At 35.7% G+C, this 26,932-nt stretch overlaps 1 protein-coding gene across 4 annotated transcripts in view; it reads left to right on the forward strand.

Annotated features, from left to right (window-relative positions):
* nalcn (sodium leak channel, non selective) overlaps nucleotides 1-26,932 on the forward strand; it is a 140,515-nt gene that overhangs the window by 97,142 nt on the left and 16,441 nt on the right. For all 4 annotated transcript variants that reach the window (XM_002937079.5, XM_012957712.3, XM_012957710.3 and 1 more), the window contains 15 exons: nucleotides 353-494; nucleotides 6,228-6,301; nucleotides 8,134-8,235; nucleotides 8,652-8,721; nucleotides 9,659-9,750; nucleotides 9,840-9,962; nucleotides 14,794-14,850; nucleotides 16,807-16,927; nucleotides 17,015-17,146; nucleotides 17,902-18,069; nucleotides 19,372-19,476; nucleotides 21,772-21,878; nucleotides 22,887-23,007; nucleotides 23,106-23,204; nucleotides 26,101-26,194. In XM_002937079.5, the coding sequence (XP_002937125.2) occupies nucleotides 353-494; nucleotides 6,228-6,301; nucleotides 8,134-8,235; nucleotides 8,652-8,721; nucleotides 9,659-9,750; nucleotides 9,840-9,962; nucleotides 14,794-14,850; nucleotides 16,807-16,927; nucleotides 17,015-17,146; nucleotides 17,902-18,069; nucleotides 19,372-19,476; nucleotides 21,772-21,878; nucleotides 22,887-23,007; nucleotides 23,106-23,204; nucleotides 26,101-26,194 (1,607 nt within the window). The remainder of the gene's footprint in view (nucleotides 1-352; nucleotides 495-6,227; nucleotides 6,302-8,133; nucleotides 8,236-8,651; nucleotides 8,722-9,658; nucleotides 9,751-9,839; nucleotides 9,963-14,793; nucleotides 14,851-16,806; nucleotides 16,928-17,014; nucleotides 17,147-17,901; nucleotides 18,070-19,371; nucleotides 19,477-21,771; nucleotides 21,879-22,886; nucleotides 23,008-23,105; nucleotides 23,205-26,100; nucleotides 26,195-26,932) is intronic.

Below are 26,932 nucleotides of genomic sequence, written 5' to 3' on the forward strand. Positions count from 1 at the left end.
CTATTAAAATAGATTTCAATTTACTAAAATATGTATGTTAGCTGCTAAAGATTGTAAGTTCTTTTGAGCAGGGCTCTATTTGCCTCTTGTATTGGTTATTGATTGTTTTGTATGTTTTCTTTTATGTTTAATGTATATTCCCATTTATTGTTCAACGCTGCAGAATATGCTGGCATTTTATAAATACATTTTAATTATAATAAAGGCAAAGGAAATGCAGCATTTAATGTTATACCACTATATAAATGAGGCCAATTGATCTTAACTCATAATTAAATTACTTGTATTCTTCTTTTCTGCCGCTGTTGAATGTTCAGTGGTTTTATCAGTATGATTCAACATTTTCTTTAAGGGAGAGTTTCATGAAGCAGTTTATTGACCGCCAGCAACAAGACACAAGCTGTTTATTAAGAAGGCTTCCATCTGCTTCTTCTTCTTCATGTGATCATTCCAAACGATCAGGAGTAGAAGAGAATAAGTACATTGACCAAAAGGTAATTTATACCCTAGGAATAGCTTTCTGATGTCAATCATTACATTTGCAATAATAGGAAAGTAAGATATAGCAAGCAATATACAGTATATGATGCAGCATGAGATAATGACAATATTTTCACTGTTGCATTCAAACATCAGTTTCCCTCAGGAAAATGTGATATTAAAATGTATGATGATATCTTACTTTTGTTACTATGTCACACACTCCTTAACTTACTTGTTTTTGTATTTCCTTATAGCAAATAACTATTCAAGCTGTTTACTTAAATGTATGTCCTACAGAAAACGGGAAAAGCTATAAGTGTAACTAGTTGTTATTTTAGCAGTAGCCACTCCAGCTAAAGTATATCATACAAATTGGTATGTTGCCTGCCACCGTTCCTGGTACATAATCTAAAGTCCATCATTACTGCACCTCTGCAAACTTAGTGCCTTTTTTTACATATTGGGGTTTGATCTTGAAAAAAATTACATGCAGCCCTACAGGATACAATTTTTGGGGGCAGTGTTGATTCAACAAATATGGTAGTTAGGGACTTAAGCAGAGCTAACAGTAGCCAGGCAACAGAATATTCTGCACCTAATAACAGATTTCTGGATACTCTTGTTAGCAATGAAAGGCACTTGTAATTGTTTCAAAATATGCACACATTGATGCTTTTATGAACTTCAGAACACAACTTGTATAATATAATGTAGTGTCATACAGAAGCATTACTCATCCCACGGAGCAATTTGCATGATAAGGAGTAAATGCGTAGGAGGGACATGAAAGGGAAAAGCCGGGCGCATAATGCCAGATTACAGCCTATGCACATTTTTACAGAGATGTATTTTGTATCTATTTCAACACAAATTGTTGACATTGTTTTTTAATCAAAATGTACACAAAAAAAAATGTATTCTGAACAAAGCTGGAATTGTATAGATACCTGTTTGTGCTATTGAGCATTTGTGTTTGTTCCAGTAATTCCATAGGCAAGCAGTGAATCTGCTTGAAGCTGGCTATATGGTTCAGGATCACATAACTGCCTAACTACTTAATAAGGATATTTATATATTCTTTTCATGGACACGTTGTTATTTCTCATGAAATCATGGAAGACACTTGCAAACAGAAAAAAAAATTCAGTCATATGATTGTTAAATAATCACATGGTTGGATCTGCACCAACACACCTCCCTTGCATGGTAATGTAATTAAAGGGGCTCAGATTGTCCAAGTCTAATGACCCCCTTGCAACAAATCAAATGTTTATTTACAAGGAGCTGAAAAGAATAAGGTATCTGCTGGTATTGAGTATTGGACCAGTAGCAAACTTCTGCTTTAATTTCCCCTTTCATTGGTGCACTTAGAGGCCTATTTATTGTACTGTTTAAAACAAAATTCACCAAAAAAAATTGTGTAAAATAAATGGCGGCTTTGACCGTCCGAATGCCAGATGTTACGTAAGTTGCGTAGGAAGAAAAATGTCTACAAAATTATTAATTTTTTATGCGGCAAAGCCTAGCGACGTATGGTGAATTTTGTTGGCTTTTTTTACACAGCAAAATAAATAGGCCCCTTAGTGTATTACCCTTACCTGTTTTGCTTTCATTACATTGCTGCCACATTAAATACAAACAAGCATTTTTATTGTTGCAGACAGTGCTTGAAAACAAGTGTCCAGGCTCCCACATTAGTCATCTTGACTTTCAGCTAGTCCTAAAATAGATTGAAAATAGATAGTACTGCTGATCTTTGCCTCCCAGGCATACTTCAGTGGTATAACAATCCAAAAAGTATGTTTTGCTCAGTATGCTTTAGAAAGATGACTTACCTGACGACAGCCATATTCAGACCAACTTACAATTAAATATTCATTTGAGGGTTTGAGTGCATCATTTAAAGGAAAAGAAACAATACCTTGGCGGAACACACTTATTAATTCAATCAATCCATTTTAAGCACACTGATTGAATAGTGCCCATTAAATAAGGAACACTGTGATAGCTGCTTATTATATGCAGCATCAAACTGTTTCTGACCTCAATCAATCTTTTCACTCATTTGCGTAACTTGGAGGTGAAACACCTGCTAAATTATTTCCTGGTTACTATGGCTTTGAAAGCTCAATCTGCAATTAGTGCAAGATTGATAACACACTCTGAAATAAGCCTGACCTTTTCCTTTTCAGATCCTGGCAGAAAATGAGATGTTTGGGCTGATTCACCAGAATACACAGTTATATCTAATACTGTCTAAAAAATGGAAACAGAAATGATTATATATGGCACCTTGCAAAAGTATTTACACCCTCGACTAGTTTCCATATTTTACTGAGTGGCAAATCCTACATTACATTTGTGTCCCTTTTGAAATGAATTAAATGAAAACGGCAAATCTCAAAATGATGTTATAAAAAGAAGAAAATGCTGTTTGCATATATATTTCTTTATCACACTTCTATTTTTACTTGCCACACTTTACTATTCTGTTTGTGCACTGTTTGGGAATCATTTGTGTCATTCTCCTGGCAGATTTGCTCCAGGTGGTTATAGGACAATGGAAGCCAAAAACACTTTGCACTGCTAGGCACTCCCTATTCATTCTAATTGCTAACTTGGGAGTCAAGGGTGGAAGCCCATGATCTTTTGCATCAGCCTGGGCAAGCACATGCATGGTACAGCAATTCTATGCTGATTTCTGTAGATTCATACACCTTCATTCAGTGCAGGGATTCATTGGGGAAAAAGAGGTAAAATGCTGCCCTGTGCAAAATGGTCCTGGGCCAGTGCATTCTTTTAAAGAAGAGAAATGAATAGGATCATTGGGGATGCCTAACAAATTAGCACCCCCCACAGTGATTTTAACTTGCATTGTTCTTTAAGGTTAATCCAGATGACATTTGTGCTTCTACATTTTTAAATAATGTCACAGATTTTTTATTAGACTAAGATCAGACATTTGACTGGGCCATTGCAGGACATGAACCTTTTTGTTCATGATCCACTCTGGTATTACTTTACACTTCACCTGCCTGCTGAAAGATTAACCTGACCCAAGCTCCAATTTTTCATCAGACTGGCGGGTTCTCTTGTCACATTTCCCTATATTTTGCACCGTTCATTCTGCCATTTTTACAAGATGCCCAGGCCTTTCTAATCAAAAGCAATCCAAAGTTTTCAGTGCTTCAGTTTCAATGCTTTGCATAAAAATAGCAATGGGAACATTATTTAATAAAGTTAAAAAATTGTCAATGCAAAAGTATTATATTTAATAAAAAAAAAATAATCTACAAAAAAAAAAAAATTTAAATTACATTAATAAAATGCAAGTAAACATTAGACAGGAACTGATATCTCAGAAACATGTACACTTCCCAAGTTGGCATGACCACTGGTTTTTAAACTGCCTTAGAGAGAGTTGAGAGTCTAAATCATTGTAACATCCATTATGTTACAACACAAAATCCTTTTTTTTTTTTTTTTTTTTTTTTCAATGCTGTTTTGGAGCTTTTTGTAGGATTTCCAGTCAGTAACAACTGAGAAACACAGTCAGGCATCTCCTAGCTGATTAGTTGACCACAAAGGGACCCAAAAAGGAAAAGTAAAGTTTCTGATCAAAGAAGGAAAGCTATTTTATTCTTTGCACTGAGTAGTATGCAGACGCATAATTTGTTAATTATCAGAATTCTGTGTCACAGTACAACTTACATGACCTGTTATAGAAATAGAAGCTTCTAAAATAACCACTTATTGGATAACACAGGATACCATTTCAAGAAAAAAATCATAAGGATTTGCTTCCAAAAAGTGCATTTTGAACATTGCAATGCATTTGTAAATGAGACTTCATATCTCTCATTTAGGCTAATGCCACAGTCGAAAAACGCTTGCCAAGAATACACTCCATACGGTCAAAAATGCCTGTGCCTGCACCTGAATGAATGAAATACACTCCAGTGCATGCACATGTAGCCGATGTCCACCAAAAATATGAAGTCTTTTGTTTTTTAGCGGATATCGGCTACATGTGCATGCACCCGAGCGTATTCCATTCAGTTGGGTGCAGGCACAAGGAAGACTGAATTTACAGTAGCGGGGCGCATTCTCGGCAATCATTTTTCGGCTTACCGAGAATGTGCCCGCGTGGCATTAGCCTAATATACATATATTGTTATGTCTGGTCACATGGGAAAGGTATTGCAACAGATAGTGGAGTTACTAAGGCTGGTGCCACACCATGTGTATGGCGTATATTTTCGGCAAGCCAAAAAACACTTGCCACAAATACACGCCATGTGGTCCTACCTGTGCCTGCAATCAAATGAATGAAATACGCTCGGGTACAGGCACATGTAGCTGTTATCTGCATAAAACGCAAGACTTTGCATTCTCTCGCATTTTTATGCAGATTACGGCTACATGTGCCTGCACCCGAGCGTATTTCATTCATGGCGCGTATTTTCAGCAAGCATTTTTCGGCTTGCTTAAAATATACGCCATACGCAAGCACCTATCATTTCTACTCTCCTTAACAGAGGAAAGGCACTAAATTATGGTATACATAAGGGGTCATTTGTGAAGTGCTGTGTGCAATTTCAGATGTAAATCTCCATGTCTGTTACTCATAATTCCAGTGTTATTTTCCAAGGGTCCACTGCAATTGTGCTGATTCAAAATTCAAATGCAATTAAAAACAACATTTTTATCTAATTCGCTAGAAAAATGTCTGGTGCACCTATTCAACCCACCATGAGAACCGTGGAGCTACCACCAGGTCCAAGGTGGCAGTAGCTCCTGGGTTCAGTGCATGAGTATGCGCAGTTGCACGCCATCCATTAGAAGAGTAATTATGGATGTATTGCCAGCCATATGCAAGTGCAGGTGTATTTTGAATCCAGTTACCTTAAAGGAAAAATATACCCACAAACAATGTAGGTCTCTATAGTTCTCTAAGTTCTGTCTTTTACTCCCATACTTCTTTCTGTGACAGTTAGAGCTGCATTATTTCTCGTTATGTGATCTCCAAGGGAGCACACAGCCCATCACTAAATGTTTGCTTAAGACAAAAAAGAAAAAAAAAAATATATATATATATATACAGTCCAGAGTGGGGAGCACACCCATACAATTTGGTGATACCTTGATGCCAGAGCTAAGGTTTTGTACAATATTGAACAGTGACGGCACTCAAAGGATTTGCGCATCAGAAGTGAAAATAATAATATTATTTTCACTTCTGATACACAAATCCTTTGAGTGCCGTCACTGTTCAATATTTTATATATATATATAAATATTTTATTTTTTTTGTCTTAAGCAAACATTTAGTGATGGGCTGTGTGCTCCCTTGGAGATCACACAGTAGATCAAATATATATATTCCAGTTTGGTAAGATTCCTTAATAGACCACTTAATATGATATAAACTATCTGTTGGTTGAGCATTCATTCTGGGGGTATAGTTTTCCTTTAATGAACTATGTGTGCTCTCCATCTATGCATCCCGAACTTGTTGTATGTTTGTAAATGACCCCTATAGTTTGTTGTCTCCTTACAGTTGTATCATCATTGCCTAATAAATAATAAGTATAGGGCCTACAGAATGTTTTTGAAGTCCTGAATTCCAACAAATGCTTGTTTTTGCTCATCTAAGCAGCTATAGCCTTTTATACAATCTGGTGTGTGGTAACAGTAAACAGAGATAAATGCAGCAGTTATAATGTTCTTTTTTTGCCTTACAGCTTCGTAAATCAGTGTTTAGTATAAGAGCAAGGAATCTTCTGGAAAAGGAAACTGCAGTTAATAAAATCCTCAGGTAATACTGTTTCTTAATTACTCATGAATCATTACTAGACAAGGACCTATAGTAACTTAGCTTTAAATCACAGAAAGTATTTTGCCCAGTTATAAATCTGCCTGCCTTGGGCCTATATGAATGTCAGCTTTATTTGACAAACATGGCATTATAAACAATAATCTTCTGGTCTGATGTGCAGTATGAAATTGATGCTGGCTGATTTTGGTATTAGATGTTTCTAGGAATAAAGGCTTGATTTAAAAATAGCATTACATTTAAACAGTATTTAAATATTTGATAATGAAAGGCTGGATCAAGAGAAGATAGGTGGTAGTTAACATCAGTGAGGCATCCTTATGTTATAACCTTGCAAAATCAAGCCATTGACATGGGAGGAATGGTACAACAGATAGCAAAACTGAAAGAAAACAGTCTTATCACAGATGCCAATGGTGCTGGGGATAAAAGACTGAACAAAATAACTATGAAATTGCAGAGCTTTTAGGAAAAGCTCTGATGAGATAAGCAGGGGATCTAGCCTTATTATTAAGAGTATCCATTGTGAACACAGTCATCTTTGCAGATTTGCAACTTGATGGTATAAATTAATGATAAGTCAATTTTTGCTTTAAAAGAAACATAAATGCTCTAAAAGGTATTTGGCCAAAATAATGTTAAAGTTAAATTATGCATATGCAGGAGCTCAGAGCAGAGCAACATCAGAACAGTTCTTTATTTATCTTCTGAACATACATATCTCCGATTGTACAGTCAGAGGAATAGCCAGCAGGTGGCGCAGTTGTTAAAAAATTCATTATATCAACAGTTAATAAACAGCTCAATAGCTTTGGAAAAAATGAATAACCATACATTGCAAAATTGCTTAGGAAAGTACCCTGAGCAGTTACATATTTGTAGGTGTACATACCCTAAAAGGCTTTGCAAAGTCCTGCATCAGGATGAATACAACATATAAAGCTCAAAGGATAGTAAATCAGCCCCTAAACATTGTTCCTCCAGCATTACAGGCATATCGTAGGACAAAGCTTTATGTGGAACAGTGTCATTTATTTAAGCAACATCTCACACCGCTAACTGATATACAGAATTTCTTCGGTCTACATACATTTTTTTCTATAGGGTAGTGCCACATTGGTGACCCCAGTATGGCTCTGTCTACATTAACATTTTGGGGTATGACTGCATGGGGAGGTTGGGTAAGCTGCAGTGCCTTCAACAGGTGATGTTGTGGGGGATTATACAGTGCAACTGAAATTTTTACAGTGCAAAGGTATAGGGAAGCAAAGAATAGTCATCTACCTAAGTGTAAATAATGTGTTGCCTTTGGAAGGCTGGAGGACACTCCCTTAGCAACAAGAAGAATGACTTATACAGTTTGTACAGAAAAAATATTGAGCTTTAATTAAAAACAGGAGAAAAACAAACATGTTTTCCTGCAGAATTTCAGTCTAATTGAGCTGAAGTTAATAAATCATAGCAGCATTTTTAGACAGTACAGAAGAACCATTACAGTGTGGGACATTGCATTAATACTTCCAAATCTGTTTTAAGTTAAAACTACAAGAAAAGATATTATTGTAATCTGGTAATAATTATTGGATTTTCTGTATAGAGAATTCTAGTTGTGGCCCACTAGTAACACTGTATTTAGTTATAGAGATATCCATGCCCTGTAATACCATGTCTTTTTGGTGACATATTTTTTTCAGAAGAAACATCACAAGGGCTGTGTGTATCCAGAAGTTACTTCTTAAAGCACAGCCTCTGTTGCTGTACCTTTTCATGTCCCACTGTTTAATTTATTTTCCTTTGCAAATCATTTCCTTTAGAGATTGCACAAGACAGCGCATGCTGAGTGGATCCTTTGAAGGACAGCCTGCAAAGGAGAGATCAATACTGAGTGTGCAGCACCACATAAGACAAGAACGGAGGTATATTTAGCCAGCAAAGCCGCCTCAGGCCAGTCTTAGCTTTCTAGAATGTACTATTATACTGTAATTTCATACAGAAATCCCATGAAAAGGATATAGAATAATACACACCCCACTGCCAGATGAAAACACTTCCAGTAAATATCCTGTATAAGCCTTATTACTATAAATGCACCTTTCTAATGCAGTAGGGCTATTATTTTAAAGAAAGTATTTTTCTTTATTATTATAAATTATATATTATTTTAAGACTATATAAAACCCTTCATTATATGACCTGATAAGTAATTATTTATTCTACAATACCTTGTGGGATATGTAGCTATTTCCTTCATTTCCCATGCATTTACGCCACACATGAGTTGAGGGCTAATCCATAATATCTCACATTACTTGTATTTTCTTGATTGCTTCAGATCACTAAGACATGGATCAAACAGTCAGAGAATCAGCAGGGGGAAGTCTCTGGAAACACTGACACAAGACGTGAGTTTCATTTATTACATATTGTTTACAACAGATTTTGCAGGGCATGCAAGGGCAATTAATTATATATTGCAGGACTACCACTTTTAAGGATGTAAGAATTTTTAACCCCAAAACCACCATTAAGGTTATTAAAGGAGAAGGAAAGGTAAAGACTAAGTAAGCGTTAAAAGAAAGGTCTATGTAAATACAGCCATAAGCACTTACAGAAATGCTGGATTTCTTGTCTTCATTTGTGTACACATTCTTCTTTGTCAAACTTCCTGCTCTCAGAAAAATCCTTCAGGGCATGGCATGAGTCTGCTCAGTTTGCTCCTCTCTCCCTCTCCTCCTCCCCCTCCCATCAGAATTTGCTCCCCTTGCCCAACTATGTGTAATCTGAGCTGCAGCACGGAAGTTACTGAGACCAAGATACAATGGCAGCTGCTATCTTAAACAAACAGAGGGAGCTTTTAGGCCTGTTTATGGTAAAGCTTTCTACAGTATAAAAATAACGTTCTAGCTTGCACTAATGTGAATAAGCTATTGGCAATAAAATGCCAAAATGCCTTTCCTTCTCCTTTAAGTTTAAGGTATACTCATTTGTGTTTCATTTACTGTAGCTCTGCACTTGGAGGCAATGTCTAGTAGCTGTTCCATCTATATAAATTGTATCCATATTCATAAAAGTTTCATTGGACAGTTAACATGTTGAGCTCCATTAAATGTATATAGTCTATGAGCTGCTGAGCAGAGCACACAACACTATACACAGTCACTTAAAAACATATATATGCATTCTGTTTAAAAACCAATTCCAGGTGTAGACTGAGTTGTATGAAAAGCTGGTGGATGCCACCTTACTGGATACATAAACAAACAATGTGATTTATTGTATTGTATTGTACACAAATAGTAACATATCTATCTAAGCGATATCATTTGTTCAAAACTCCAGCACTCCAATACAGTCAGATACAGAAATGCACAGAGGGAAGACAGTGAGATCAAGATGATCCAGGAAAAAAAAGAACAAGCAGAAATGAAAAGGTATTTGTATTCCTCTAATCAATAGTCTATAATGATTTTCCTGTGCTTAAGGAATAATAATATGTTTCCACATTTCTCCTTGTGCAAAGGAAAGTGCAGGAAGAAGAGTTAAGAGAAAACCACCCATACTTTGATAAGCCACTGTTTATAGTTGGCCGTGAACACCGGTTCCGAAACTTCTGCAGGGTAATAGTTCGGGCACGATTTAATGCGTAAGTAAATGTCTTCAGGTTTCCTGAAGTTACAGCAAGTATGGTCAGACATCTGTGTCTTTGTTATTTCTGTGGTATATATTTATATGTATGTGGCACAAATGGTGCAAAATTTGAAACCTTTATTACATTTCCATTTTTTGTGTGTATGTAACACAAAATGGTTGATACAGGGAGAACTTTTGGTGGGTGCCATCCACAAAGTTGGTGTCACTACTATTAGTGTAAATGTATGTAGAGTGTGCGAATATATATATATATATTTATTTAAATGTGCTTAATTATACCCTCTGGGAGCATCTCCATTCTTTACTCACTAATTTGTGTTCATTGCCCAGGGCAGTACTGGGCACATCATCTCTGGCTTTATTATACCTTCGGGGAAACCTCCCCATGTGCCATCAACCCTATCCTGTTTGTTATTTTTACTAATGTAATCGTATAATACTTAAAGTGTACCAACCAGAACAAGCATGAAGAACCTTGCATGTTGGGCAAGGGATTGCATTTAAACATTAAGGTACAAATAAATGTGATGTTGGTTTATTAAAAGATATCACAGCGCTTCATGAATCTTTATTTGCAGGTAAAGTCCCTGACATTTATTTTCAAGTGAATAATGCATAAAAATGGGACACCCAGAGTTAAATACGATACTTGTTCTATAACCTTTTCAGTTATGCAAAGATAATTCTGGAATAATAGCTTCTAGAAAATGGGTGATTTATTGTGCTAACCTGACTTTTAAAAGGTCAATAGTTTCTTCTACTAGTGGAATACAGGAATGACATTTAATTTCTTTATATTATTTTAAAAGCTTGGAATTATTGGGGAATTTAAGTATACTTTGAGCCTTAGTCTTTTTTACTTTTTAGTTTGTACACATTCAGCCCAAAATCTATGTATAAAACACATTTTGTGAATTGCATTCACTTTTTAGTGGTCTTTCCTGAAAAACATCCAATGAGAATGCTCGTAAATAAGCATATATTGCTCGGTCATTTATGTCATATGTAAATTACTTCTGTAATCACCCTTGTACCTTTTACATAAAGGGAAATTTTATAATTTTTTAGGTAAGGGGTTTTCTTTGTTATTTGGATCACCATACGTAATAATCAGCCACCAATATAGATTCATGCAGCTTAGTTAGGATCAAGTACAAGGTACTGTTTTATTATTACAGAGAAAGAGGAAATCATTTTTTAAAATGATTTGCTTTTAATAGACTCTATGGGAGATGGCCTTCCTGTGATTTTGGGAGGACTTCAACTTTTTAACTAAAGTAGGATAAGTTTATGTTGGCAGAAGAACAATCCTATTGTTTTAATGTCTAAATATTATTAGTAGTCCAAAGGCTATTTATTTATGAAAAACTTAAACATAATGCTCCACATTTCAGAAATATTCCTTATCTGGAAAATTCCAGGCCACAGTCATTCTGAATAATGAATCCTATACCTTGTTTATTAAGAACCTTAAAGGAGAAGTCATTTTGGCATTTTAGTGCCAATAGATTAGCCACATTAGTGCCACCTGGAACACTGTATTTATTCAGCAGAAAGCTTTACCATACCTGAGTAAAGAGCCCTAGAAGCACTCTCTGTTTGTTTAGGATTGCAGCTGCCATTTTCACTTGGTCTTCATAGCTTCCTGCTTGCAGTCTAGTTATAGCTTAGATTACACATTCCTAAGGGAGGGGGGAGTGAGTTTTATGAATTCTTATGGGAGGGGAGAGAACTGCCCAGACTCTGACCCCTGGAATGAACCATTTTTCTGAGAGAGGACGTCTGATACCGAAGAACATGTGCAGCTTTTCTGTAAGTGCTTATAGCTGTATTTACATAGACCTTTCTGATAAAGCTTACTTAGTTTTTACCTTTCCTTCTCCTTTAAGAAAGTTTTTTCAATAGTATGAGCTACTATAAATATCTTTAGGGCTCTGTCACACGGGAAGATTAGTCGCCCGCGACAAATCTCCCTGTTCGAGGTGACTAATCTCCCCGAAATGCCATCCCACCAGCGAAAATGTAAATCGCCGGTGGGATGGCATATGCGGCGGCACAATTTCAGTGAAATCGCGGAATCATCTTTGGCTGTAAACAGTAATTAATCTGTGGTGAGGAATAGATGTCATTTCCTACTGCATTCCCAGTACATACAAAATATTTGTATTGTTGTGTAAAAGTTCTCCTTATCATTAATGTACAACAGGTTTTTATAGTGCACACCTTTTTCTCCCATTGTAGTGTGTTGCCTGCAACATGTTTTCATCACAGAATGAAAGGGGTTGTTCACCTTTAACTTTAAGTATGATGTAAAGAGTAAAATGTTGAGACAATTTGTAGTTGGTCTTGATTTTTATTCGTGGTTTTGAATTATTTAGCTTTTTATGTAGCAGCTCCCCAGTTTGGAATTCAGCAGCTATCTGGTCGCTATGGTCCAAATACCCTAGCAACCAGGCATTGATTTGAATGAGAGACTGGAATATGAACAGGAATTGGCCTGAATATAAAGATGAGTAATAATAAGTAATAGTAAAAATACAATTATAGCAAATAAATGAAAAACTATGAAAAGGAAAAAAATGAAGGCCAACTAAAAAGTTGATTAGAATTAGAATTCAGTAGCATACTAGCATACTAGAAGTTAACTTCTTGTGTGAACAACCCCTTTAATACCTGTTTTAAGTTTGTGTGTGTATTGTTACATGTCTTATACCATATTCACACACGGAATATGACACGTGCCACTTTGTGGTGTAAGAGGCTTAGCTGTCCTAAACAAAATAAAATGAATATAGCAATTTATGCCCTATTAAAGTTTTCGGACAGACACTCATTATTTTTATGGGATTATTTATAGATAGTATATGACACCTTCAAAAATATAAGGTCTGCCTCTCTAGCAAAGCCGCTAATGATTCTCCTCAGGCTGCCATGTGTAGGTACTGTAAGCTGGTCAGGGGATTAGAAATGAATCTTTCCAGTTGTGATTGTCATGGGCCACATATGATGATGGTGATGTATTGGCAATGCCTTCATGCTTCCTAGTGCTCTTTGTGTAAATCTTTATTGTATACAGTGATTGTAAAAACTCTCTTAGTAAATACAGAAAGCAGTTGCCTGGTGCAGTGGATGCTAGGTCACAATCTCTGTTGTTAAGGTCAGTTTTTGACCCCGTGATTAGTTGTCTGGAAGGCTTTTTGTGGCTGCACCAGGCACCTATGGTTTTAGAGAATGCAGACTATAGTTGTACTTTAAACATCCTGCTGCATTCATTCCTATGCAAACATCCCACAGAAGCACACAGAAACTGGTTTCCTGATCCTGATAAATATTTGCAGTGTGTTTATCACATACACATTTTAAAGTCTTTGATATGGCCATCTGCAAAATGATTCTGGCCAAGCTTTATCTATATGCCTTTAGCAGGAGGCATGAAGAGCAATTGTTAGGCTGTAACTGTACCCTAGAGTAAATGCTATGTTGGCAGGTGAAGGCTGGGGCGACATTATAGTTTGCATACACTGCTGCCAGTTATTCTATAATTACATGTTGTCTGGATAATTAGATTTTCTGCTGCCCATTTTATGTGGCTCACCTTCCTGGTCAGACTTGTTATTGTAATAGGAAAACATTACCTATATCGTATGCATATTTGAACTCAACTGAAAGTGAATGAAACAAAAAATATACAGGAAAAAAATATTCTTGGGCATGCACATATATCAGGCTGTACAAATGGGACTCTTTTACTAACCCTGCCCGAATTTGCCCCAGTGCAGGAGCAAACAGTGAGCAAAGAGCTGTCTAGTATAGGTAGGATAATAAAAAATACAGTTCGGTATGTTATTGCACTCAAGCAAATCTGCCCAGTGTTAGTACATGAGGATCATGTTTATGACAGGAGGAAGACAAGTACATAAATATACACAACTCAGGTGTAGCGTCCCAGTCCCATACCTGCTGCCCATTTTCCATCTTTCAGTTAGCACATATCACAGTGGGTAAGGGAGCAATACATCATTGTAAGCAGTCTTACTGGCAAGAACTGTCTAAAATAACATAAAAACTGTTAGTATAGTACAGGTAAGGGACCTGATATCCAGAATGCTTGGGACCTGGGTTTTTCCGGATAAGGGATCTTTCCGTAATTTGGATCTCCATAACTTAAGTCTGTTAAAAACCATTTATTAAATAAACACAATAGGCTTGTTTTGCCTCCAATAAGGATTAATTATATCTTAGTTGGGATCACGTACAAGGTACTGTTTTATTATTACAGAGAAAAAAGAAATGATTTTTAAAAATTAGAATTATTTGCTTATAATGAAGTCTATAGGAGATGGCCTTTCAGTAATTTGGAACTTGGATAACGGGTTTCCAGATAAGGGATCCCACACCTTTGCTTTAAAGTCAGTGTCATGGATTTCATACTTCAAGTTTCCCCCTCAATAACCTGTTGCCAAGAAACACATGGTGTGGCATGAAAAAGTCCATTGCCATTGAAAGGTTGAATGGTATTCGTTCATCTCCTTTTCACCTTACTTGAACCTATGCTGTCTACACATAACTGAAAAGTATAATTATACTGTTATTTATGTTCATCTCTGTGTAAATACAGTATTTGTTACAAAACCCTATTAGTTTTATAAGAAAATGTTATATACAGTATTCTACTGATTGCTTTGATAATATACTGTACAGTAATTATTATCTGTGCCCAGAAGTTTAACAGTAACACATATTTTACTGCATTGAGTTTATGAAGCTTAAAAACTAAATCATTGATTTCTGATTGCTATTACTTCTTTTTGTATTCTGCACAGCTCAAAGACAGATCCTGTTACAGGAGCAGTGAAAAACACCAAATATCATCAACTTTAGTAAGCAGTGTTTATACATTTATTCAGTCTGTTTCTGAAGCTTTATTTCCTAAATTGGAATAATTATGCTTGTATTGTTTTGTTTGTGAATTTGACATACAGATGCAGCCAGTGAGTTATCACATTTTGTCTCACCATGTCCAGACAAAAATTTTTGAGTGTTAAATCCTGCCTCTAGATGGTGCTAGAGTGCAAAGACTTGCCAGTAAAACACAATAGAAAACACCATAGACTATGTGCCTCCTGGTGGCAAATTTTGGTATGTTTTTTTTCATGCATTAACTGGAAGAGACATAATGCAACAAAATGGTAAAGGCACTTGGCTGCATCTGTAATATAGATATCATTTCAGATCCTCCCTCAGTTGCTTAAAGGAGCCCATGGTTGGTGATTGACAAAGTTTGGGGTGTCAGGGATTATTTTATTAAACTCTGAAATTATCAACAATGGCTGTTAAGGCAATTGGAGTCAGGGGCCATACAAAAATAGTTTATCATTGGATAACAGGAAAAACTTTTTCTTTGTTTCTGGTGCAATAAAATGTAACTGTACATTAACATTATCAAATATGTTGTTTTTTTTTAACAGTTTGATTACTACAGTAGTTGTTTACTACAAAATGAAGTAATTATATAATTTGGAAAGGGTGCCCTAAATTTTGCATATAACTGTAGCACTGTATTTTGCTTATCAGGGTCTTTGAACCCTGGATGGGTAACTAAAATGGAATATCAATTAACTCTTCATTATGCCCCTCTGTCAACAGGCAGTTTAAGGTACCACAGTCCAATGATGTATTAAAGCTAAATGTCAGAAAAACTAAATCCTACACCAAGCTGCATGTAGAGAGACAAACAAAGGGGAGGGTGAAGATGAACTTGATTATTTCAAAAACATTACATAATTTTTAATTGATTGTATTAAGAAAGTATTCTACTTCCATTTGATTAAAAAAACATATAAAAATTTTATTTCCATGATACATCCCCACTCATATGAAATCGCTATATGCAAATAAAAAAAACACATGTTCACAACACAAACTTCCTTAATTACACTGCATACCATATAAATAATTAATTTGTAGGTATGGTTTATATTCCAGAAATGTCCCATTGTAGCTATCCGTAGCTACCCAAGGGTAGGCGTAACAGCTACCATACTGCTTTCCAGTACTGGTCAATTAAGGGTGTTGTTACCATTGCTGCCTATTAGGAAGCTTAGTGATGGCTTGGCATTGCTATACCCACCTAATATGTTGACTGATTTCAGAATAAACAAATGTAATGCAAAGCTGCATCTGAATCGAAAACTTCCTTGACAACATCACATCATTTCTGTCCTTCATTTCACATTTGTTGTATCTAGCCCCACCATTTATGTATGTTTTAATCTCTTCAATTCACTGCCTTCATCTTTTTTTAGCCTTTTTAAGCCATCTGAACTAAAGCTCTCCCATTCATTCTTAATAAATCTTTTGTCAGTCATTTTCTTTGGCTTTTTCTAGCTGTAGTTGGTCCTCTTTTCATCAATAAAATAGGTTTTTTTTGTTTACTTGCCATAAAATATACATTACTGCGGGACACAGGCTGCTCCTTATGTGGGCCTAATCCATGTAATTGGCCGAAATTGTCAGGATTTTGTCTAAGGAAAACAGACTAAGGTATTTGATGCAGCTTAGCAAATTATAATAAGTGGCTTACACCAGAATGTGCAGAACCCTAGCAGGTCCATACTTTGTATAGCAAAGATAAGGGAAAGTATATAATGTGGGGATAATCAGTGGGGATTGGAGGTTATTAAATCTTAATACTGGATACCTCAGTGGCACATTTTCTAAAGCAGAAAAGCATGGAATACATAGTAAAATAAGGTTTGTATTCTTTATTTAATGCTTTTTCAGTCACAGTAATTAAAATGCTATTGTCTAATTAATTACTACTTATGTTTCTGCAGTGATTTGTTGGGACTAGTGACCTATCTAGACTGGGTTATGATTGTTGTTACCATATGTTCCTGCATATCAATGATGTTTGAATCTCCTTTTAGAAGAGTAATGCACACCCCCACGTTACAGGTACAAATACCTTTCTATTTAAAACAAAAATTTATTTTGCTGTATTTTGATAAATTCTCATTAGATCTTTGCTGTCTTGTTTTTTAGATTGCAGAATATGTTTTTGTCATATTCATGAGCATTGAACTGAACTTGAAGATTATGGCAGATGGCTTATTTTTTACTCCAACGGCTGTTATACGAGACTTTGGGGGTGTTATGGATATCTTCATTTATCTTGTAAGTAGCAAAAATTCTACTTCCATTGATGTTCCATTCCATTCATCCATATTTCCCAGCAGTCAGTCATGCATAAAACCCCCATTCATCAGGTACTTGTGTTAAAATATACTTTTTGCACTTCCATATAGTTGCACTATTGTGCCTGTCAGTACTTCCTGTTGCAAATAAAGCACATTTGCACCTACTGCCACCTTGCCAACTGTCCTGCTTTGATGAAGTCAGTCTTGCCATAAGGATTTAATGCAATATAAATATTTTGCATTAATTAAGTTATTGACATTTTTTGACAGAATTATAAAATTTTGGTCATTTAAACTGGTTTAATTGTACCACAGTTAACCAGCAACCACAGAAAATCATCTGTGTCTAAAGGCAGCCACAGAACTATACGTACCCACATATACTACACTTCTGGAAGCAATCTAGCCAATTAGACCAATGCACTGTATACAGTTTGGACATTCATATGTGTGGCCAAATTGTACTTATATCCATTATATCATCCCATAGGATAAGTGGTCAGATATCCTGCTGCTCAAGCAATACATGGTCAGATATCATTATTTTTAAGCTTTACATACAGTATATAGACAAAGGGATAGTTGAATGAATAGGACATGCTGGGTTTTTTTTCCGTGGGATTTTTTTTCCACTGTTTTTCTTTATATACTATTTTTTTTGTATTATTCATAGATAAAAATGTATTTTTAATAAGAGTTGGCTTCAAATGCTGTTTCTTTGCATTTACAAAGGTTAGTTTAATCTTCTTATGCTGGATGCCTAATTATGTTCCCGCAAAATCTGGAACCCAACTATTAATGGTGCTGCGCTGCTTGAGACCACTGAGAATATTCAAGCTTGTACCACAGATGAGGAAAGTCGTACGGGAACTTTTCAGTGGGTTTAAAGAAATATTTCTGGTATGTTTAATGTCATCGCAAAATTTCTCTTGACAAAATGTGCTAAAAATTAACTGCATTATATTTGTCCTCTTATTGCTGTGTGAATCTTTGGGTCAGGGAATGTGTATGTTATCACACCTACTGGAGGAGGAGCTGGAGACTGGGTGGCTGTGAATGCAAAGTTTGAAGATAAAAATTGTGTAACTTTTATCTTGGCCCAGAATGCAATTCTATCTTAGCTAAAGCATTCTTTACATTCAGACTCTCTCTCTCTCTGATGTGTTGTTGTGATGATGTGTGAATGAAGGGAGTTGTTGGGAAACTACACCTCTCAGCTGCACAAATCAGGTGTTAGGCTGCTAGTGGTTCTTAAACATTAAAGCATGTAATTATTTACCATATAACCACAGGGTTGTACTTACAGCAGATCCATGAAGTAGATAACCTACGGATCTGGTTGGTTGCTATGGGCAATATCACTGGTGATGTTGGCTAATATACTATAATAAATATGCTCTTAAGTCTTTGTGGTCTCTTTTTTTTTTAAGGTCAGTGCTGCCTTGGGAGAACTACCTCCAGCTCAGTGCTGCTCTTTATAACTAAATCTGTCTAGCCTATACTCCTAGGCTATACTATACAGTTGCTAGTCTGTCGTTTTTTGTTACCTCCTTCACATGGTCCCTGTTCCCTGACTTACACTAAAGGGATAGTTACTTTTGGGCACATTTTATGCTGGGGCCTTGTTGTCCCAGGCTTCCCAGCAGATATCCACCCTGTTCAGCAAGTGGAGACCAAAGAGGAAAAGCTACAGGTTTCTAGTCATTATATTAAAGCTTAATAGAAAATGGTAATAATTCTTCTAGGCCAATGGGGAATGATATCCCACCCAGTTATCTTGGACACAGGTGCCAAATCTTAAATAATAGTAGACTTTAGTAGACTTAAGGTATGGAGATTACAGAAAGACCCCTTATACGGAATAGCCTTGGTCCCGGGCATTCTAGATAATGGGTCCTATAACTGTACTAGTGCTAACATTTGTCTATATGTGAACCATCCAGATGTAATGTTAAATATATTCCCCAGGCAGTATGTTTTGAATAATTGAAAAAAGTAGCAGTGACATACCTGTTAGTTTACAAATAATACATTAATAATTCATCCTAATGTATCCATGTGTCCTTTTTGTTTAACATATATTGAAAGAAAACTGCTGTCTTCAAAAGGGTTGAAGAAAACTGGTGTCTTCAAAAGGGTCTGAAATATATAATATTAGCTTTAAACATTTTCCACCCAATGCTAATAATACATATTTTACAGGTTTCTATTCTTCTGCTGACACTGATGCTTGTGTTTGCAAGCTTTGGCGTGCAGCTCTTTGCAGGGAAACTGGCAAAGTGCAATGACCCACACATACTCACCAGGGTAAGCAATGTATTGTGAGAACAAGTTTGGAAAGCTTTCAAAGGCTGCATTAGCATTACATGACTTATTTACTTGTAACTGTGAGTTTATAAGATACTAACTGAATTATAATTCAAATGTGCTGTGTTAATAATATTTGGTTACCTAGAGGTTAAACTGTGTTTATTTTGGGGGATTCGAGCATGGTGGGGCTGGACCTGAAGGCCCAGATGAGATATGCCCTGAATGCTATAAACTCTGTCTGAAACACCCTGTATAAAGGTCAATTAGAGTAAAATTTGCGGTGAACACGTGCTAGAGAATGATTATTAAAGAAGAAATATTTACATGTATTTCCAACATTACTAGAAGCAAAAAGCTGCTCACAGCTCAGCACTGTCTATATCATACTCATATCATGCTCATAACCACAGAGTTTTCCAAAAAAAAGAAAAGTTAGGCCGCAACTGCATTTCCCGTTGAGATCAAATTTTAGTTAAAATTAAGTAAGCTGTAAAAGTTGCAGTGCTTCTTGGCTAAAGCCTTATGCATTTCAAGTGTAACCACTCCTTAATCATAGGTATAATCAAAGAGTGTCATTGTGAAAATTGCCTCAACAGTCCAATTGGGTATCTGTTAAGGGTACATATAAATATGGTAAGAACTTATGTAAGACATGCAAGGTTATGCATTATGGTGGGTACCAAATTTGAGTCTACATCTAGCAGTAAAAGCACACTAATACATTTTATGCAAATTGTAACTCCATATGGGTTATTTATCTTTTGGATTGTAACACTGCAGGAAACAATACATGGGGCACACCACACACTGACTTAAGGATGGGGGTGTTGATGCTTATTCACCGACTGGATGACATTTTAGCTGTAAAGCAAGTGTCACAGTGATTGTAGTGCACCCCCTTCATTTACAGGAAGCATATTGAATATTTACTTTAGAGGACCTCCAGTCTTGTATTTTACAATTTAACTATAAATATTTTAATGGGCTGATGTATTTTACCGTTAATCCATTAGTGTATGCATGAGATAATGATTCAGTTATTGTTCTAATATGATCTTGTGTGTAATGTTTTTATGGTCACTAGAGGGTGTTGTCCCTCTTTCTTTATAAGCAGTGTTTGCACTGATTTGTATTATGCCTATGATCAAGGGTGGTGTTGGTTATGCCTGAAACACATTTGGCAAAGAGGTGCTGTAACATTTAAGTAGAGCCAATACATTCTGAGTTTGAGGGAATTGCCACATTACTGTGAACAAGGAAGTTGAAACAAAAGAGTGAACTCAGGGTAAAATAGCCTTTAAAAAGTACAGGTTATAGGAACCCATTAGAGCAACATTAGGAGCACAAAATAGCAATGCAGTAGTTTACAAGAAAATACACTGCTGAATTTTTAATATGCCTTCTGCTAAATAAAAGGAAGGCTTAGTATTACCTTGTTAGCGTGTTGATTTTCATAACCATAAGTTAAAAATGTTACCACCTTCCTATCTTCTCAATTGGCAGCAAGTCCAATTTTTACCAGCCAGTTGTCGACCATTGCCCCATGTTTTAAACAGAGATGTGCTTCATCACAATGATGATTCAACAGTACTGGCAAGAGGGTGGCTAGAAGGCTAGAGACAGTTAGGGTATAATATATAAAAATATTAGGGAGATTCCTGGGAGATTCCAGAGAATGACAAATAATTAAAAGTGGCATGGTTGATTTCTGTTATGGTCATGCTGGATTGTCTGTGTAGTTTATCACTATACCAATAGCTCTTGTTAATTAAGAACACCTTCAATATTGTCCTAGCATGTTTTCTTTTAAATATATGGGATGTCATGATCTGGTACAGATATTAAATGAGATGAACCACTTTCATCTAAATAAATGCCATTTTGGAGTATTTTGCCCCCAAAGCACCGAAAACCAGAAAAAACAGACAAACATGGGGATTACCCAGCAGAGGTATACTGCATCTCTGTGTTTGGCATTCTGTCTAACTCATTGCAGCAAAACCAAAATAGATGACAGGACACAGGCTGACTTTGGTGTAACCAGTGAAAACATGTTACACCATGGCATGTTTGTTTAGGGTCACTACATTGAGCCACGTAGAGCCAAAGTGCTTTATAAAAAAAAATACTTCCATCCTGCTTCTAACAACTGATTTGAACCCCTTCAGTACATAATACATCAGAAACATAATTTCCGATCTGAAGATGGTTCACTATTCGTTTTATTGAAATGTTAATATCTCTAAAATTATACAGAATTCTTACTGAATCATTTTTTTTTTTCATGCTTAGGAAGACTGTCATGGAATATTTAGAATTAATGTCAGTGTTTCGAAAAATTTAAATCTGAAATTAAAACCAGAGGAAAAGAAGCCTGGATTCTGGGTTCCAAGAGTCTGGTAAGTAGAGAATTCACGCTCTGTAATAAATCTTACTTTCTGTAGTAAATCATACTTACATCATAGTACCTGTACAGCCATGCTCCGAGGATAGAGATGACTTCTTTTTTTTTTTTTTTACAAGACAGTAAAATTGCCCCTAGGAAAAACAATAACCCCCCCATATGTAATAAAAGGCACTACATTTGCCCAGGAGCAGTAACCCCTAGCAACCAATAAGATGTTTGCTTTTGAACAGGTGATGCTACCTGCTGATTGGCTGCTATAGGTGTTACTGTTCCTGGGCAAAAGTAGTGCCGTTCTTATAAATAACCCCCCTAAAAGTCCTACTGGCACTCTGTCCAGAGTGTGCAAAGTTAACTCTTTAACTATTTTATAGCTCTATTATTATAGAAGGCTGGGTAATAACCCTTCCATATAACCAGTGTACCTTTGCAGATTCTATTTTGTTGCCCCCTTAGTTTGTTTAAAAGATGCCTTATCTGTACAAAATACTGTATAAGGGCTCTGGCACATGGGGAGATTAGTCGCCCGCGAATGCCATCCCACCGGCGAAAATGTAACTCACTGGTGGGATGGCATACGCGGCGCGGGCGACTAGTCTCCCCGTGTGCCCGAGCCCTAAAGCTGCCAGTGATTTATTTAGCTGAAGGCTTCACAATATTCAGTTGTATTGATCACCATAATTGGTAATTATTGATTTTATTTTATTGCATTCTTTTTGGTCAGTAATATATCTGTTATAACTATTATGTCACTGTTTTCCCCTACCTGCTCTGCAAAAGAGACTGGATACAGTTTTAGACAGTTTCAAAGAATTATATTACCTGTAGATATAGAGCTGGGTAGCACAAACCTGGGCTTTCAACAAGAATCAAGAGATATTGGCAGAAAATATCAAAAAGAACCTTTTATGTCAGGAAGCCATATAAAGTGTTTTATAGTGTTCTTGGTCCTGTGTTGCAATGTGTTTATATCTATCTATTTATTTATTGTTTATCTTCCCAGGGCAAATCCCCGTAATTTTAATTTTGACAATGTAGGAAATGCCATGCTGGCCTTGTTTGAGGTATTGTCTTTGAAGGGCTGGGTTGAAGTGCGAGATGTTATTATTCATCGAGTTGGACCGGTAAGTTGGCCTGTATCTTAAGATATTTTCCATAAGCAGTATAATTGTCCTTGTAGTAATAATTAATTAATTAATAAAGATCTTTTTCTTTTTTGAAGATCCATGGAATTTATATTCATGTCTTTGTGTTTCTTGGCTGTATGATTGGCTTGACTCTCTTTGTTGGTGTGGTTATTGCTAACTTTAATGAGAATAAGGTAAGAAACATATTTATATTAATAACAGAATATCTGTATGTAGATAATAAATGACAATAGAATGTAAAAAAAATACATATCTACTTATTATTAATTAAAAGCCATCCAGCAATTATCACTTTAATTTATTATTGGGACATGGCTGCATAATTATAGTCAAAATGTTTGTGCATTTTCCTTTAGATCATTCTGTAAAAAGATCAAAATTAAAAGAAATGTAACACAAAATAAAGTGCTTTATATACATTTAAATATAATTTATTGTTGCCCTGCACTGATTAAATAATTGTGTTTGCTTCTGAAGTACTGCTACAGTTTATATAAATAAGCTGCTATGTAGCTATGCTCAAGTTAAGGCGTTATATCATATTTACATAGACGATAACAGGCTGTGTAGCATATAATAGTTTTAGTTATTAGACAGTCCTTAGGATATTCCATAAAATTGATGGGGGTCAAATGCTCTATAGGACAACAGCCTGAAAACCTTTCTCATATACTCATACATATAGGACATTGGTTGCCAACAAATCGTTTACAAACTGTAAATAAAATATTTTTTTTTACTATTACTTGTCCTTTAAATAAGCATGTTTTATTAATAACCTTGGGCAGATTATATTAATGTAGTAGCTAACTTTACTAAAATAACTGATAGGGATTTCCTGAGGTTTGCTTAAATGGGAGACTTCCTCTGAAGTCCCAGCTGCACTCTACTGTTGATGTGGAAAATTGAGCTTCCAGCCTCTAGTGTTGACCATAGTTTTCTGTAGATTGGCCCAATTGACCCAACCAGTATGTTATGTGGTGTCCAAATGGCTCATATTCTGAACTCTCCCATCCTGCCTCCAGGTTCTCAGGGGCAGAGGTTGTCCAGCTATATATTGCCTGCTCCTGATCACAGGCACCAATGTGTAATATATTTTTTTTTAAAAAAAACATTAACACATAAAGCAATTGTTGACCAAAGTTGCTTTTCTAAAATGTGTGTTTGCTTTTTACAAATATAGATAACCAAACTGTACAGAACAAACCATTGCCCCTTTGATCAAATGATCAGGTTGTAAAATTAGTGCCTATTACTTCTAGGATAACTGTATACATATCTATATATAAATCTCTATCATGTTATAATTTCTTCTATATCAAATCAAATACCACAGACAGTTATATGTATCAGATTATCTGCCAATGTCATTTGTAGTCTGAGAAAAGCAACATATACTGTAACTTGCTATTAGAGAGTAGTAGGGCTGTGGGGCACAGTTAATATACTGAATACTGGGTTGAAAATGCTTTTACAAATCACTATCAGCAGGATGTAATAGCACTGTATGTGCAAGATTATCAGGGTATATTTATACTTAGCTCCAATCCAACAGGAGACAGTGATCTGAGAATATATCATACATAAAGAGAGATTTGGTCATGTTTACTGATATCTGTTAAATGTTTTACATGTATATATCACATTATATGATTTCTTTTAAAATTGAATTCTATTGGCTTTTTTTTTAAATCTGGATTTTTAATTTGCATATAAACACTTTGGTTCAGGAACTTTTATCCTTTTTCCCCTTAACTTTTAGCATTAAATGTAAACACCAGTAATGTTTTTGTTGAAAAACAGCATGGCCAAATGCTGTACATTAATAAATCACATACATGACATAGTGGGTCATCATTAGATGTAAGAAGTATGTATGACATCAACAGTTTTGTTGTTGACAGAAATGGCTCGTAGGACAAGTGATTTTAAATGCCAGAGACCATGGTTTCCATTCATTTGACAACTAAATGTGACCATGGAAATTGTCCTGGTGTCCCAGAATTCACCATGTCTTTTTTGAGTGCTGTGAGCACCATAGAAATATCATGTTTATTATTGTTTATCCATTGATAATATCAGTGCTACTTTATAGTTATTATCTCTTTAAAATCATTAAATAAGACCAAATTATTATTTTGTCTTAAATTATTTTTGTCTCCGTACTGATAACTGAAATTTGCCAATTATGTGCCCCCCAGTGAGCAAAACCACAAACCTTTTGCCCTGGGCTCTAGCATTACTTCTATAACAAATTTACCAATTGCAGCTTAGGAACAAGGTGTCACCACTTTTCATTAATCAGGTAGATCTTGCACTGACTTGGGGCGAGCAATGCAATAATGCAGGACTTTATGAAATTGCTATAGTGTGCGTTCATCTAGCCCATGTTCATAAAAAATTGGTGGTACAGCGCTTCCTGACTAAGTACCCCAGGCTAGTGCAGAAAGTTAGTGGCTTGGCTCACTGGGCATGTTCAATAAAACGCCGCCCTGGTGATTTCAACTCATTGGCCTTACTTCAGACCCTAACACTGTCCACCAGTCATTGTCATGAACATGTATTTTTATTTCTTGTTTAATAATTTCAGGTGGGTCCTTTATAGGTCTTCGATTACACATAGGTTTTACTCTCCTTTTTAGATTACAAAACAAAATTACTCTTAACTGTTGATACACAGAAAGCATGTAGTGTTGTGTATATATATATATATATATATATTTTTTTTTTTTTTTTTTTTTTTTTTTTAATTTATTTATTTATTTATTTTTTTAGGGCCATCCCTGGGTTTTCCATTATACAAATATTAAATTGTCTATGAGGAACAGCGGGAGAACCATAGACCTGCTCTGCTTAGAAACTAGGATCCCAATTTCTACAGAATTATATAGTATGCCCTTAAGCAGTTTTAGTCATAATGGCTGTAAGGTGCACGTGTCAAATAATTTAGAGATGCAGTTCTCAGTAGGGGAGTGTACAATTCATGATTTATTTAATAATGCTTTTTAATACAAATTTACAAGATTGTCTTAATAATGCATTTGATGTCTCTTTCTCTGTATTGCCAAGGGTACAGCTTTACTGACTGTTGATCAAAGGAGATGGGAAGATCTGAAAAGCAGACTTAAGATAGCCCAACCACTTCATCTCCCCCCACGTCCAGGTATCAAAGCATCCCTAAACTACTTCATGTTCCATGCTTGTGTGTGCCCCCTGTGGTCTCATTTTATGGATATATACAATTATGCTACTTTAGAAAGAAATACATATTTTCCAAGTATTGTTAATGGTCACAATGGCAAAATTATATTTCTGCAAAGAAAAATCTCTATTCCTGGCAAACGAAGACAAAAACAAATTGCTGTCAAATGTGAATCCTGTAGTATTTAGAGATAATAAATGATAAATTATAGGAAAACACGTGTACATGTTTTTTTGCCATTGAAGAAAAGAAGCTGATTTCCTAGTACTGTTTCAGTCCTGCTGTGATCTATACAGCATATTGCAGTCTCCTATTAAGGTATCTGTGATTTTCTCTCTGATAGGCCCACTATTTAGAATAAATTTGCTGTTCATTCCACAGCTCTGTGCAATTTTGAAAGCATGCTGCCAGAAATAGTACAATTGCCCTGCAAGTGTGGTATATAATATACTGTTTCTTGGGAGCTTGTGAATAAAAACAATATGTAAAATATTTTACATTTTGTTAATATGGCACAAATGGTGGCATATATTTTGCCAAAGCAATGCTACTTTTCCCACTAAGCTCCATTTCAAGATATCATACATTTTTATAAAGGTAAATTAATCTTAGTGGCTAAAAATAATTCTAAACAAAAACCAGGGTCTATTCAGTATACTGGTACCAACATACATCCAACATCTTACTTAGACAGCATTT

The sequence above is a fragment of the Xenopus tropicalis genome, chromosome 2 (genome assembly GCF_000004195.4).
Source record: "Xenopus tropicalis strain Nigerian chromosome 2, UCB_Xtro_10.0, whole genome shotgun sequence".
NCBI classification, from domain to species: Eukaryota; Metazoa; Chordata; class Amphibia; order Anura; family Pipidae; genus Xenopus; species Xenopus tropicalis.